This window comes from Lactuca serriola, chromosome 4 (assembly GCF_051521515.1).
Source record: "Lactuca serriola cultivar US96UC23 chromosome 4, Lser_US96UC23_V15, whole genome shotgun sequence".
In the NCBI taxonomy this organism is placed as follows: domain Eukaryota; kingdom Viridiplantae; phylum Streptophyta; class Magnoliopsida; order Asterales; family Asteraceae; genus Lactuca; species Lactuca serriola.
The window spans coordinates 74238674-74253903 of record NC_136411.1 but is presented as its reverse complement, the minus strand read 5'-3'; the positions used below and the strand labels follow the sequence as shown (position 1 = coordinate 74253903).

The 15230-nt window shown below is 29.6% G+C and overlaps 1 protein-coding gene across 1 annotated transcript; it reads right to left on the bottom strand.

The window, feature by feature from the left end:
- Positions 1-4263: 4263 nt before the first annotated feature.
- Positions 4264-14732, bottom strand: LOC145101905 (GDSL esterase/lipase At1g29660-like). Its single transcript, XM_079039210.1, has 5 exons — positions 14464-14732; positions 5667-5791; positions 5177-5422; positions 4771-5008; positions 4264-4585 (listed from the first exon to the last, which is right to left on the bottom strand). Exons 1-5 carry the CDS (start codon positions 14714-14716, stop codon positions 4371-4373), a joined length of 1077 nt encoding a protein of 358 aa, XP_078895336.1. The 5' UTR covers positions 14717-14732; the 3' UTR covers positions 4264-4370.
- Between the last annotated feature and the right edge of the window lie 498 nt (positions 14733-15230).

Sequence of the window (15230 nt, the reverse complement as noted above, 5' to 3'; positions counted from 1 at the left end):
AAACCAAGATTATATAGTAATAATTTTGACGATTAAGCAATCTAGGTGTTTATAATTATAGAATTTAAGGTGTTTACCATTCTTATGTGATAAATGACAAGCTTTTTAAGGCTAATTCGGTTATGAGGATAAGGAGGGCATTTATGTGTTTTGGTCAGATGTTCGATAGAAAGGTAAGGTATGATATGCTTACTTCGTATCTCAGAATCTGATATTCCTCAATCGTAGTCAAAACTTCCTTCACCGCATCACGCAGACGCCTCCCGGCCATTGTTGTGAATTCTACAAAAACCATAAAAACAAGTGGAAAATTAGTAACACTAAGTATGCCAAGTATAAGATTACCTCCTGGAACACTGAGAATAACAAGTTGCCCGATTTGCAAAATCTGAATTGGTAGTGTGGCAGGCTGCATAAGGTTGCCCAGTCGTATGGATCATGCATTTCACAAGTGTCGATCAGAATGGGTTTGGGATCCTGACAATTGATCTGCTCCTCATCTGGTTTTTTCAGTAACCCTCCAACCAGCTTCCAAATGCATTTCCCTAAAACATTACATTGCTAAATTTAGATCCATTAATTTAACAATTAAGTGTGTAGTGTAGAGATATAAAACCCTGCCTGGTCATCTCCCTGTTTGAAGTCAAATGCTCCAGGTCCATCAGTGGTTCCAGCAGCACAAGCAAATCCCATAACAGCAGGGCACGTTTTGACATTATTATTATTATTATTATTATTATTATTATTATTATTATTATTAGCTGCTTCTAAAAGTTAGACTTTGAGGTTGGAAAAATCAATGTATGTGTGGCAATAATTAACTTTCCCTTTCAGTTGTTCAGACACACTTTCAAAGAGTTGTGTGGCTTTTTTAAATTGCCGTTCACCAATGATACGTGTGCTCTCAAATTCATCTGGGTACCTAAATAAAATCTCCAACAATATAAGTTTGATACTACTATTAAAACTCAAGCTAGTGTTTTTGGGCCAATGGAATGGAATGGTTCATTCCATTGGAATAAAAGAAACAGAATGGACCTTTCTTGCATTTTGTTATTCTTCATTAAAGAGCCAGTGAGTGTTTCTTTTTCATTCCATCATGATTTTCATTATGTTATAACTTTACTTTCTGAAAATATTCTTTTTATTACATTCTTATTTGCCTTCTAATGATGTTTAATTTTTTAGTTTAGTAATATAAATTCTATAATTATAAATTATAAATATAATATATATAGAATCGTAAATACCTCACTTTGATAATGATAACCTATCATTAAGCAATCTTGCATCACCCGTATCTTCAAAAGATTCTACCTTATAACATGATGTTCATTCTAGGTGGTTAGAGGAGAGGAATACCATTGGTCAAATATCTTTTCACCGTGTTTTTCTGGTAAAAGCTATTATATTCACCATATATCATTGTCAATTGAAGCCCTACCTTTTTACTTATATTTGAATTTTTTTTGTTTCTAATATTCACATTAATGATAATAGTAATCAGAGTGCAATCTGGGCATCACATTCATAACAAATTTGTTGCTCTACAGAGGATTGTAGTGGCTACTGAGGGAACTATTTGAGCCTCTTCTAAGACCCAACAAAAAGCGGAAAAATAACAGAGGTCTGGTGTTCAGCTTATATCTTTTCTAGAGAGAAACAGAGAAAAATAACAGAGATTTTAGTGATCGCCTTACAAAAATAAAAATCAACAACATGGTCTTCCTCCTCTTCCCATTTACTCTCCATTTTTCTAAACCAACGTAAGAAGAAACCAACCTATTAGAATGTTGATTCCATTTCTTGCTTCTCGTCACCACATTGATGAAAACAAAACTTATTAAATTAAGGATTTTATGTTATGTAAACCAAATCAAGAAGAAATAAATAGCTCTGATAAACTTCATGTAAGAAAAATAGAAAAATAATATATACCTTTTTTCAAGGAACCATGTTTGGGATACTCACAGTGGTGTGTATCTGTGATTGCAACCCAGAGAGGGAGGGGTGTGGTGGTTGAGCGATGTTAATAGAGAATAATGAAGACTGAAGGTGGTGGTGGTGCATTGTGGGTGCGGTAGTCTGGTGGATGAGTTGGTGGCGGTGTTCATTGTGGCGGAGGGATTAGGGTTTCTAGAGTGAGAGACGAAAGTGGGAAATGGGGGGAATGTCTGCAGAAGGAAGCATGTAATCAAGATCTTTGAAGAAGCGTGTCTAGAAGAAAAGAAGAAGGATAATCGGCGTCGATTAATAACTAAGCAACTCCTCAATTTAGGCGTGTGTTTCCCTAGAAATATGTTCGATTGCTTTGATTTAGGCGTGAGATGTTGTAATTTCCCCTGTGTTCGTGTTCAGCTCCGCTGCCCTAGGCTAAAAAAATAATATACGAATAATTTTGGTCCAATTAAACTATACATACCATAAAAGCTCTCAAAAACTTGATGCCCCCAAATCAATGATGCCCTGGGCCACAGCTTGCTATTCTAGAAGATTGTGTCATAAGATGGTAAACGAGCACCATGACAACCACTACAACCACCATCTGTGCAACTAAACAACCAAAGCAAGAAGATATGGTATCTGGTATTAGGGTTTGTAAAGAAAAGGGAAGAAGAGAATGAAGGGAGATCTTGAAGCGGGATATTTAAAAATTTTAAAATTTTAAGAGGATGCGATTTCCCCCTTGAACGCGCATTTTGAGTGAAAAATTATAAAGCTACACTCACAGAGGACGCACATGCGCCCTCCGTGTTTGTCTCTTTTTTTTTGTGGGACAATAGTTTTAGGGCACGCAAAAATGCGCGTCCAAAATTCTTCAAATTTCTAAAGATCTGACATTATTTTTAGGGCACACCCTTTTGCGTATCATTAATCAGTGTGTATCGTAAAAAGCGCGTCATTAAAGGTCTGTTTTCTAGTAGTGGACCGAAGTGGATTGTAGGACCTAGATATGCTTGATAGTATCCGGTTGAAATAGACCGAAGGGGTACGCAAACACCCGGATACGCTTAATAGTATCTGGTTAAAACAGGCCGAAGGGGTAGGCAAGCACCCAGATATGGTTGGCAGTATGTTTGTTTAGTATGTTGTATTTTGAAGGAACTTACTAAGCTTTGTGCTTACAATTTTAAATTTATGTTTCACGTACTTCCTTTCAAAGGGGAAGAGCCCGACCTGATCGCACCGCATCACCTTATGATTTTCGTATTTAGAGATTTTGGAAAATTGTACCCTGACAACATGTTACTATGATACTCTCGACTATTTTTCTATTAGTGTCGTGTGATTTAAATGAAATTAAAAACAAATTTTTATCTGTATTTTTGGAATGTTACTCTCTCTCTATATATATATATATATATATATATATATATATATATATATATATATATATATATATATATATATATATATATATTCTATGATCTTATAATTATCTAGTATATATAAAGTGTCATATATGTAACCTAATTATCGTTATTTTAACATGATATTTAGGGAAGGTAACAACTAACTACGATGCATATCCCTAAATTTGTCTAGCATAACTCCTAGCTACTAAGGTTTCCTAAGGATTTGACCATTATAACATCTAAGTATTATATACTCGTAGGTTATCGGCCATCCGAACTCTTAGGTACAACATCATAGCTTACGACTAGGCATAGTATTTATAGATCCGGTATCCTAAGGCATCTAGCTTTATAAATCACCCCGGGTAAAACATTTAAAACTGTAAAATATGGGTCGTTAACTCACTTGTAAACTGTGAAACCACTGAAGTAGGGTAGAACCGGGACTCAAAGATCGGCTCGGGGTCAACCGGCCGGGTCGAGAAATAATTTACTAACAACTAGAATACATAAATAATAACTTTTCTAAGATTTTGGAAGGAATTCTCGAAGTAGAGAACGAGAGAAAGGAAACAGAATTGGTGTGAGGAATTGAAAGGTCATATTTGTCCATATAGATATACACGTCATGTCATTAAATTCAGTTTAGTTATGAGATAACACTTGAATACTTTCAAATTTCTTTTTTTTAGTGAAATGCAGTTTCCTCATCCTTTCATATGGGCGTAAACTTTTCTAATTTGTTTATGCTTGATATACTAGTTTAATATTATTGAAGTTGTCGATCCTAGCTTTTCATTGGTTTTTGTTTGGTCGTGTCGCTTTTCTAATTACACTTGGGATCAAATTTGTTTATATCATGTGATTCACGTCGACTTCCATTATATAACATCCCAACAGGTTTCCGTAAAAACAAAGTCACATAATAGTATTTATTATCATCATTATTATTTATTATTTTTTATGCATACAAGGAATTACATAATAATTTCTGTCTTGCAATTTTGTTCGATGTTATAGTTGAGCTAGATGACTAATATCGTATGGAGACGCATCCATGGGAGAAAGCGCAGTGTAGGATCTTGTTGCAAAAGCTGTGTTCGCAATTTCTGTGGTATGAAAACCATCATAGAAAATAGTTAAATTGCGATTCGGGCAAGGGATTGAGTTTGGAACACATTGTCCATCTGCCCGTAATTGACAACAGGGCTCAGTTGGTAATGTTACACCTGCAAATTCCAAACATTTTATTAATATAAACCATTGATAAACTTAATTTAATGTGTGTGCATGATTAGGAATAGATAATTTCTCCTCGAAACTCGTGGAAACCCAAATCAAAGGAGGTTTAATCAAATAGTATGATATACCATAAAACTCGAAAGTTTTGTAGTCATGCCTGCCTTATATATACCTTCTGGTGGTGTTGAAATGCTTGTTAGGTTGATGAAAGTGAATCTTGCATCGGACAAATCATTGTTGAGATCATCAACAAGAGGCTTAAGCCTATTATTTAATCGGCTAACCGCATCATTGATCGAGTCCACACATGGTCTTCCATCAGTGCCAAACTGTGCTATCTCAGATGGGGTGCACCCTATCAGACCCAAACTAAACACCGCAATCTTCCTAGCTCCCAATTTGTATAGAGTCTATCATAGGAAATAAAATGTATATTTTGGGTTTATCAGTTAACTAAAAATATAACTATAACAAGTATACAAGATTAAATATCATAAAAATAAAAGAAAAGTAATTAAAAATACATTATAACATTTCAGATATACAATACAACAAAGGAATATGGTCAAAATGCTTACAGTTAGTTGTTTAGAGTATTGTTTCACGAGGACTGCTGCATATTGATCGATTGTATATATGCGGCTGGTGGGGTAATTGTTAGGCATCAAGTAGTTGTTAATGTAATCATTGTTTCCAATGACTGATATGTAAACGCATTTTTTCAGGTATTCTTGCGTAAATGTCATGTTGTGTTGTAAGAGCGAAAGGCGAGAGATTATTTTTGCGTGATTCAGTAGTTGCTTATCATAGCTGACACGGTCACCCTGTCATCCCGTAAAACGACCAAATAAATAAAAATTCACTTTAAATCTAAAAGACAAAATAGAAGAATATAATACGATCAATATGGTGAAAAAAAATGTGTAATCACCTTGCCTTTAAAAAAAGAAAATGTTAATATCGATCTAATTATATAAGTTGTATTTTTAGGCCTTGTAACTATGTCACAAAAACTTCATTGGTTACATTGGTTTTTAATAGAGACAAAGTAAAACCACTCTTTCTTACCAGGTGACTTCCAGTTTCATCTCTAATACCAGCAGTGCCACTACCATAGTTTACACCTGTGCTGATCTCTTGGTTAGTTACGGTAGCATATGGTGGAATGTAGTTAACAAATCCTAGAAGTTGACCTGAAATTAAACATACGATTTGCTGAGATCAATAGTATTATCCTTTTCACTTAAACAATACAATTAATTTTTGATAAAAAAAAAATAAAGTTTTATTGATAAAAGGCTAGCGAGAAGCTAGAGTTGCATGGAGTTGATAATTCCGTTTTTAGGTAGGTACACCATTTTGGCCAATTGAGATAAACAACATTTTTGTCAATTGAGATGAACATCTCTTGTAATAGACTTGAAGATCCAATTGTTCCTGTGGCTCCATATCACCCACATCATATATATGCTCCATGTGGTTTCCCAAATTCCCATGCTTAAACAACACACAATTACATAAATGGTCCATGTGGTTTCCTAAATTTACATGCTTCATTTCTTATTTTTTTTTTACATGGATAGTCCATATGGTTTTAATTCTTGTATATAGTTAGTCCTTCACACATATAAAAAGATTTTTCTACCCTTTTTAATTTATTTCATATTTTATAAAACGAAATTTAAGTAAAAATAAAAAATCACCTCCACCCATAGCCTCCTACACCTTACCAATAAAACCCTACCCTACCCTGGTTTCCAGATTGCCATAACCAACGTCCTCCATCTTTCGTTCTAGGATCGTCCTTTCTCTCCCTCATATTATTCCCTTCAAGCGTCAACATTTTTTTTCTATTCTCACTTCCCCCACCTAGTACCCTAGGCTCTTGAACCCATCGTCTCACTCTTCGTTCCAATCTGAATGGGCATCCTAACACCTCTCAAACCCTAATTCCTCACAATAGAGTAGTTGGTTTGGAACTGTATAACACATGTCTAGAATCATCAGTGACCCTTTAATCCGTATTGATTTCAAGTTGTCATAGTGGGATAAAGAAAGATTTAATCTGATTAAGTTGTGTGATGGCAACAAGAAATACGTTCATGAGAAAGCCTACGAAACCCTTGAATCATCACTAATTTATACAACAAGTAAGAAAGCTTAGGAGCCCTAATTCCTCATAGCTAAAGCAATCATTCCTCATAGCTAAAGCAATTAGCCACAACTAATTCACCAACATTTTTTCTTTATTGGTTTCTGTATGTTTCATTTTGTTGAAATGTTGTCTCTTTAGATGTTGATCCTTGCCTATTTAAGATCTAGAAATCGAGTAATTAAGAAGTTATTGTTGAAATTGAATATGCAGTTACTCTAAACAACTATTTCTTTTAGATTTCACTCTACAATCTATGGTGGCTTTGTATTAGTTGTGTTGGTATGAATTTTGTTTTATTTTAATACGCTTTGGTTGCCTTAAAAGTGATTTGAATGATCAGGTTTTATGTCTGAAACGGTGGTATGTATTCTTAGTTCGGATAAGATAGATAAGATGGAGGGTGTTGCGTTCAATGTTGTATCTTCAAAACGAAGGAAGGGTTGGGGTTTTTGTGTGTAAATGAGGGGATGATGGGGTGGGTGGCGATAGGGGTTAGCAAAGATGACCATAGAAGAAACGGAAAGCAAAGATAATAAGGGTGTGTTTGGTACATAGAATTAGAATTTACAGTAGAGAAATGGAATGTATTCCATTTCTCTTGTTTAGTTGGCGTTTAATTTTAAAAAGAAGCGAAAAAGAATTAAATTGATTCCATTTCCATCTTAATTCTCGTTTTATTAATAAGGAAATATAGAGAAAAGGTTATCAAACAAAAATGGAGAATTGAAATCATATCTCAACTTCGAACCTCAGGGTGTGCTACCAATTTTTCATCCATGATCTCCTTAGAAATCGATTTCTTCACATCGACGGCATCAACAAATCAATTTCCTCACACATCAACAACTATCAACGACTTTGAAGTCGATCTATTTGTCCTCAATTTCTCTGTGTGTCGATTTTGCTAACCTAATTCCAATTACATGTAATTACTTACTTGATTTTGATTTTGATTTTGATTTTGATTTAAATGTTTTACGATTCTTGGTCAATTTATTAATTTGATTATTGGTTGATTTACATAAAATGAGAATTGTAATCTCAACCTCAAATTATAATAAGGTGATATGTGGATTGAATTTTGATCATATCGTAAGAACATCATCTCCTATTTAATTGTTTTGGAATTTCAATATTAGTATTGTGAAGAAAATTTTGACTTGGCTTTTGCTTTATTATTTTGCAAAATTTTAGCCTAAACTTTAACAAGTATAAATTCCTCATACGATCTCAGATCGAATTGATTTTTTTACCAAATTGTTGTCCTCTATCTTGGCTTCATTTTAGGATTAAAAAACAACTTAATTGGTTAAGAATTCACCAACTTACACAACTTTATACATGGGCTATTAGTGTTCGCTTTTTTCTGCATTTTATAAAATTTTAGCCTCACTTTGGACAATCATAAATTCCTCATATAATCTTCGAACGAACTGAATTTTTCCCGGTTGTATTCTTCTGTTTTAACTACATGTTAGAATCAACACACAACTTGATTTATTAAGAATTGGATGTGTTATACAACACAAAACAAGGCCTGTTACTGCTGTTTTTACTACTTCATTCTTTTTTAGAATTTTTGCCCAACTTTGAAAAGCCATAGAATCCTCATACGACCTCCTAACAGGCTGATTTTTTTTCAAGATTGTAGTACTCTATCTTATTTACATGTTAGGCTCAAAAACCAACTTAATTGATTAAGATTTGGATAATTTATACAAGCCCAAATAAGGCCATTTATGATTGTTGTAATCTATTCAACACTCTGTAAGCTTTTTATCAAAGTTGGAACCACCATAAAATCTTCATATGTGATCTGTATGAGCTGATTTTTGTCCCAGGTTGTACTTATCTATCTTGTCTACATGTTAGACTAAATAAAAGCTTAATTGATTTATATTTGGCTGAGTTATATATCCCTAAACATGGGTTTTTAAGATTGTTAAAAACTATTTCAGATTCTAGTTCTCTATCTTCTCTATGTCTATGGATCAAAAATAGTTTATTTGGTTTAGTTACTATTGAGTTATGCTGCTTTGAATATGGGTTGTTAGGATTGCTGAATTACTATTTTAAGCATCTATTATGTAAAAAAAAATTAGGCATGGCAGGGAGAAGCAAACACGCATTGACTATTGAAGAGGATGCAAAGTTGATTAAAGCATTGTTGGAGTTACATGTATCCGGAAAGTATGGTGGTGCCGACAACGGATTCAAACCCAGAAGAAGAAAATATTTGTTACATGACAATGATTGTTGATGGTTCAATATCATGATTAATCTATTTTAAGTTACGGTTTTGTAGTTTTTACGAATATTGAAGTTGACTCTTTGTACATTCTATATTAAACATAGACATATAGTTATGTTTTGTTATTTTTAAGAATATTGAACTTTTCTTTTTGCATATCCTTATTGGACATAGTTCTTAAATAGTATGATTTTCAAGTTTCATTAAAATATATTTTTAAGTTATTCATTTATATTAAAAATGTGTTTTTCAATACAAGATGTGTATAAAATAATACTAATTTATTACAAAATAAATTATTTGGTAACAAATAATGTTAAAATGAAAATTTTAAAATATAAAAGATGTATATTTTTTTTTAAAATGTTGTTTGAAACAAGGTAAAGGAATCCATTTTCATTTTTCTGTTTAATACAACCAAACAAGAAATAATTTTCTATATTAGATCTACCAAAGAGTGGAATAATTATCTTTCTCAGGCTTATTTTCTTTTTTCATTTTTTATAAAAATCATTTAAAATAAAATACAAAATAGGAAAATTTTCACAATGGTCCTTATGGTTTAATAAATGTTCCTAAAATCAGTCTAATTGTCCATTTTTACAAAGTTGTCATGCCAGTGGTCCCTTCTGAAAAATTAAAGTTGTAACGCCAATGGTCCTTCTGCAATATGTTTGTTTTAGATAAGGACTATTTCAGAGATTTTGTTAAACTTCGCTTAAAGATTATTTATGAAATTTCACCTAATGCCCACTTGCGAAATTTAAAAGAAGTCTATAAAATGTTATATTAGTTATCATAAATTAAATAAAAGCACAAAAACTAAAGCATAGAAAATTTAATACTTATATGATATTATTTATTCAGACATATTTGAAGTATAAAAACATAATTGAAGTATTTATCTAAAAATATTTGAAGTATAAAAACATAACTTTATCTACCTTTAATTTTTATGTGATATTATTTTTGAGATTTATCTTTAGATAATTTATAAAAATATATTAATTTTTTTAAATACGGTACATTATTATTTTTAAAATAAAAACTTTTTAAACATATAAATATTTTTATTTTCCTTTAAAGAAAGTTAATTGAATGAATTAATGTCATATTGTTTATATGGTTGATTATTTTAGCATGCATAACAACCAAGGTGATAAAAAAGGCTGAAGTATTTATAAAGATTTCATTATGTTCATATTAGCTAACAAACGTTTTTTTTTTAAATTTTGTTTTGAAAAATTTATCTCTTTATTAAGGAATATATTCAAAATTTGATAAAACTACATAATTTTGTTAAATTAAATATCAAAAGCTTATATCGAACCAATAAAAATTTATTGTATGTTATTCGGATATAATTTTTAACCAAATCAATTAGACTGATTAAATTGAATTTTATTTAGTCCTATTGTTTCATGATAAAAATAGGAAATGAAAATATTTATGGATGAATTTTATTTTAAATATTTTGGATAAAGTTTAGATAACAAAAATTATTTATATATTAAATAAAAAAATTTTAAATGATGATTGAAATTAGTAGGTCTTATTTTGTTAACTATCTGAATATTATATTTTACATGTTTTAGTTTTTTTTTTCATTTTTATTCAATTTATGATAGTTAATATAAATAAAAAATTGCAAAAATGGTTTGTGTGGAGTTAAAAATATGTGGTTTTTTCCCAAAAAAGATTTGGTGGTGCATCAGTGATCCAATTTTTGATAAATTATATGATTTTTGTCCCTATCTCGTTAATTTTAATAGATTGGCTCTTAACTTTTTTTCATTTTTTTTTACACTTACAGATCAATTTGTAATTATTTCTTTTTACGAAACTACAAGGGTAATTTATTCATCTCTTCTTTTTAATTTTATTAAATTACTATACATGAATTATTTTAGCTAATTCTTTTTTTTAATTATCTTTTATTGGATTAATTCTTTTTATTGGATTATTATATAGTAATAAATAATTTTTTTAATATATACTATTTATATATTAATAAATATTATTTTTTTGGATTATTAATTTTCTTTTAATTTATTTTTATTGAATTATTATATATTAATGAATATTATTTTTAATGTATAATAGTTATCTATAAATAATTATTACTTTATTGGATTATTACTTTCGTTTAGTTAATTTGTTTTTAATTTCATTTTTGTTGGATTAATTCTTTTAATTAAACACCACTCACACCACATATCCTAATTTATTTTAAATATTTAGAAAATAACATATTTTGGGCAACATCACCATTATCACCTGATCCGACAGTAGTGGGGTAGGTAGGATTTTTTTTTAAATAAGTTAGGATGGTGTTTTTGTTTTCCGAAATATGTTATATTCCAAATATTTTAAATAAATTAAGAGAGGTGGGGTGGTGGGATTTGTTATGGGGTTTTTTTTACTTAAAATAAAATAGAAAACAATATAAGAAAATTAGTAATCCAATAAAGTAATATTTATTAATATATAAGTATTATATATTTAAAATAATGTTTATTAATAGATAATAATTCAATAAAAATGAAATAATCAACTAAAAATAAAATTAAAAAATTAACTAATAATATTAATAATTCAATAAAATAATATTTATTCATAAATAAATATTATATATAAAAAATATTTATTAATATATACTAATCTAATAAAAAATTTATTATAATAAAAAAAATTAAAATTCTTAAGAAATTTATAATCCATTAAAATAATGGTTATTAATATATAAAAATAGAATAAAAAGAAATAAAAAAAGAGTTAACTAAAATGATTAATGTATAGTAATTTAATAAAATTAAAAAGAAGAGATGCAAAAATGATCCTTATAATTTAGTAAAAATAAACAATTGTAGAAATCGTCCGTAAGAATAAAATTGTTATTTTAGAAAAAGCTAACAACAAGTTCTTAAAAACCAAAACCGCACAAGTATCCAAATCTAGACAACTTATACACCACAAACGTTTTTAGACAAAAAACTTTATATTTTTAACAACCACATGAACCATTTTTGCCATTTTGTTTGACACAAAATTTAATAGACTTCTTTTAAATCTAACAAATGGTCCTTAAGGAAGTTTAACAAAATGTCGTAAATGGTCGTTATCGAAAATGCTCTCAACTTAACGTTCCTGTTCCTATTAAACGGAGGTCTCAAAGAACGGCCATTGGTGTGACATTTTTTGTTGATCTTTGGAGTGACAACTTTCACGGAAATGGACCACAGATGCAAAAAGAAAAAGTTACATAAAGTCCATTTTACACTGATGAAAAAAAAATTAGTGTAACTCATATTGATAACCCCTTCTGTCTATATTATCTATCGGGTTTTCCATCTCGTTGTATACGAGCTATTTTAATAGATAAACCAAGGACTCATGTTATATTTACCTTGTAGCTTATATACATCATGCATACCATTTGCTTATCTCAATATTCTTACGATCATTTCTATCAGCAAAATTTTGTTAAAATGTATGATATTTTTCTGTAAATAAATGAGCTTCGCATAAAATTTAATTAATATTTTTCAGTATTGATAAACTTTTAATCATATTCTTTCGTAAGCTTAAAATATAAAGAATGGTGCATTAAGATGGAATTTCATAATTTGAAATACCGATTACAGATCTTCCTATTCTAATAAATGAATATATTTATTCTTCTATTGACAAGTGTCATACTATTAAAACTCTTCATTAATAACTATATGTAACTTATTATGTCACTTGTCATCTATTAATTTCAAATTTCAAAATTTAAAATTTTCATTCTAATTACATTAAATTAATAATTGATTCTACATTTTAAATTTTAAATTTTAAATTTTTTATTCTAATTATATTAAAGTAATAACATTAGGTTAAAAATTAAATAAAATTAATACAGATTATAAGGTGATATAACTTCACAAATGATTTAAATCATCAATTATAATTTTATATAGCTAAAAAATATCTTTTAAATAATTATTTATTTAAAATAATTTATTAATAATGTTTATTTTTTAATATGAAAGTTTAATTAATTTAATAACCGTGGTTATCACGGATTATAAACTAGTATGTAAATAAAGAAGTAAATTAGTTTTGCAATTTTATTTCAAATACTATATTGATAACTCGCAATGAACAACAAAATATTAATTTGTAGGGAGTAATTAGATACAAAAAATTACATTTTCTTAATTGTTAAATTAAAAAGTAGACAATTAAAACATCAATATATTTTCTAGTAATAACATTTTGATAAAAATGGGTAACATATATTACATAAATCCTTTTTAATAAATGAAGCTTTTTTTGCCACTTTTCAATCTTTCATTAGTTTGACACTTGTCATTTTGTGATATTTTTGAAATAAATATTATTCACTTGTCAATTTCTGATTTGTTTCAATTTTTAAAACTAAAGTCATATATTTATATATGCAAGTATTAAATACAATATAATGAGCGCGGTGCGGTTTGGTGTGCTTTAGAGTCAAAACCGCAAACCGCACCGCATATGCGGTTTGAGATTTACGAAAACCGCAAACCACATAGCGAATGTTCTAAACCGCGCTTTGTGGTTTGGTGCGGTACGGGCGGTTTTAATGCGGTCTGAGAATATTTTTTTTCGTTTTTTTATATTTATGTGTTGCTTACGATCTAAAAAAACATAATTAGAAAAACTAATTTTTTGGTCCCTTTAGTGCTTAATCAAGGACACATGATGTTTAAAATCTACAATTATTTTTTTCTTTCTGTACGAATCGTGAAGTGAAATGAAAAAATTCATAGAATACATTTGTTAATATTAAATATAATGTTTTTAATTCAAGAAATTAGAATGGTTTTAATTCAAAAAAAGAGTTTAGAATGTTTATACATGCGAACTAATACATTCTTAATTATAAAATTGCAATGATGCCATTTTTAAGTATAAAATTTATGATGAATCACAAAACGTTTTTGAAATTTAACTTGATATTCTGAATGACTGAATGGATCTTAAAATTTTATATATATATATATATATATATATATATATATATATATATATATATATATATATATATATATATATATATATATATATATATATATATATAAATCATAAATCGCAAACCGTACCGTATATTGCGGTTTACAAAAAATTACAAAACGCAAATTGCACCGCGAACATTGAAAACCGTATTATGCGGTGCGGTGTGGGCGGTTTATGCGGTTTGTTGCACACTCTTACAATATATATGAATTTAAATTGCAATGAATATGTTTCTTTCTTTCTTATTTTAAAGTTTTACATTAAAAAATCTTTACTGCTTATATTTTAATGTTTAATTTTTTTTAAATTAATCTGTATAATATACGGGTCTCACAACTAGTATAATAATATTATATTGTTTTAACATATGTCCAATAAATATAAATAGTCGAACTAGATGAGAGTATAAAAAATACCAATAATGTCTGCAATGGTTCGACCATTGGTGAATCGACCGGTCACGCCTTGTGGGAAATCAATCCCGTATGGTGGGTAATTGGCTTTTGCTGCTGTCAAGAGACCGTTGTTATTGCCACTATCAACCATTGAATCTCCAAATATAAAGTAACATGGAACCTGTGGTTCGGCTGCAACGACCACCATTATTTGAATTTGTGTCAATGCGATTAGTATGAGAACCGAAAACAGTAGGGTGAGCCCTCGAGCCATGTTTATTGGACTACAAAAAGAGGGGTGATGATTGATTTTGAATGCAAAATGCATGCTATTTAAAGAAAGAATGTGGAGTGACCAAGTGGAAACATCAAACATCAGCATTTCAACGGTGACGAGTGGGCAAGTGGGGATAAAAGTTACGTAGATATATATTTCTTTTATTAGCCATCAGTTTGTTATTATTTGTTAGCACAAGTTGTACACAGGTCTGTTCTAAGTCTTAACATGGCTATATTTTTAAATAATATTTTCTTTAAACGGCAATATATGAATATTAGCAAGAAAGACTCGGTTAGTGTTTGTTTTTTGCAGAAGAATTGTTTGTTTTTTAGAAGAAGAAAAAAAAAAAAAAAACGTTTTCTCAACTCCTTTTGCACAAGATAAAAAATAGATTTTGCTTTTTGAAGCGCTTTTTTAACATTCGTTTCATGCATCACTCGGTTCCCCTCCCGACACTCCCTACGCTCCTCACCATCAAAAATCTCCTCGCCATTCACCGCCACACCAT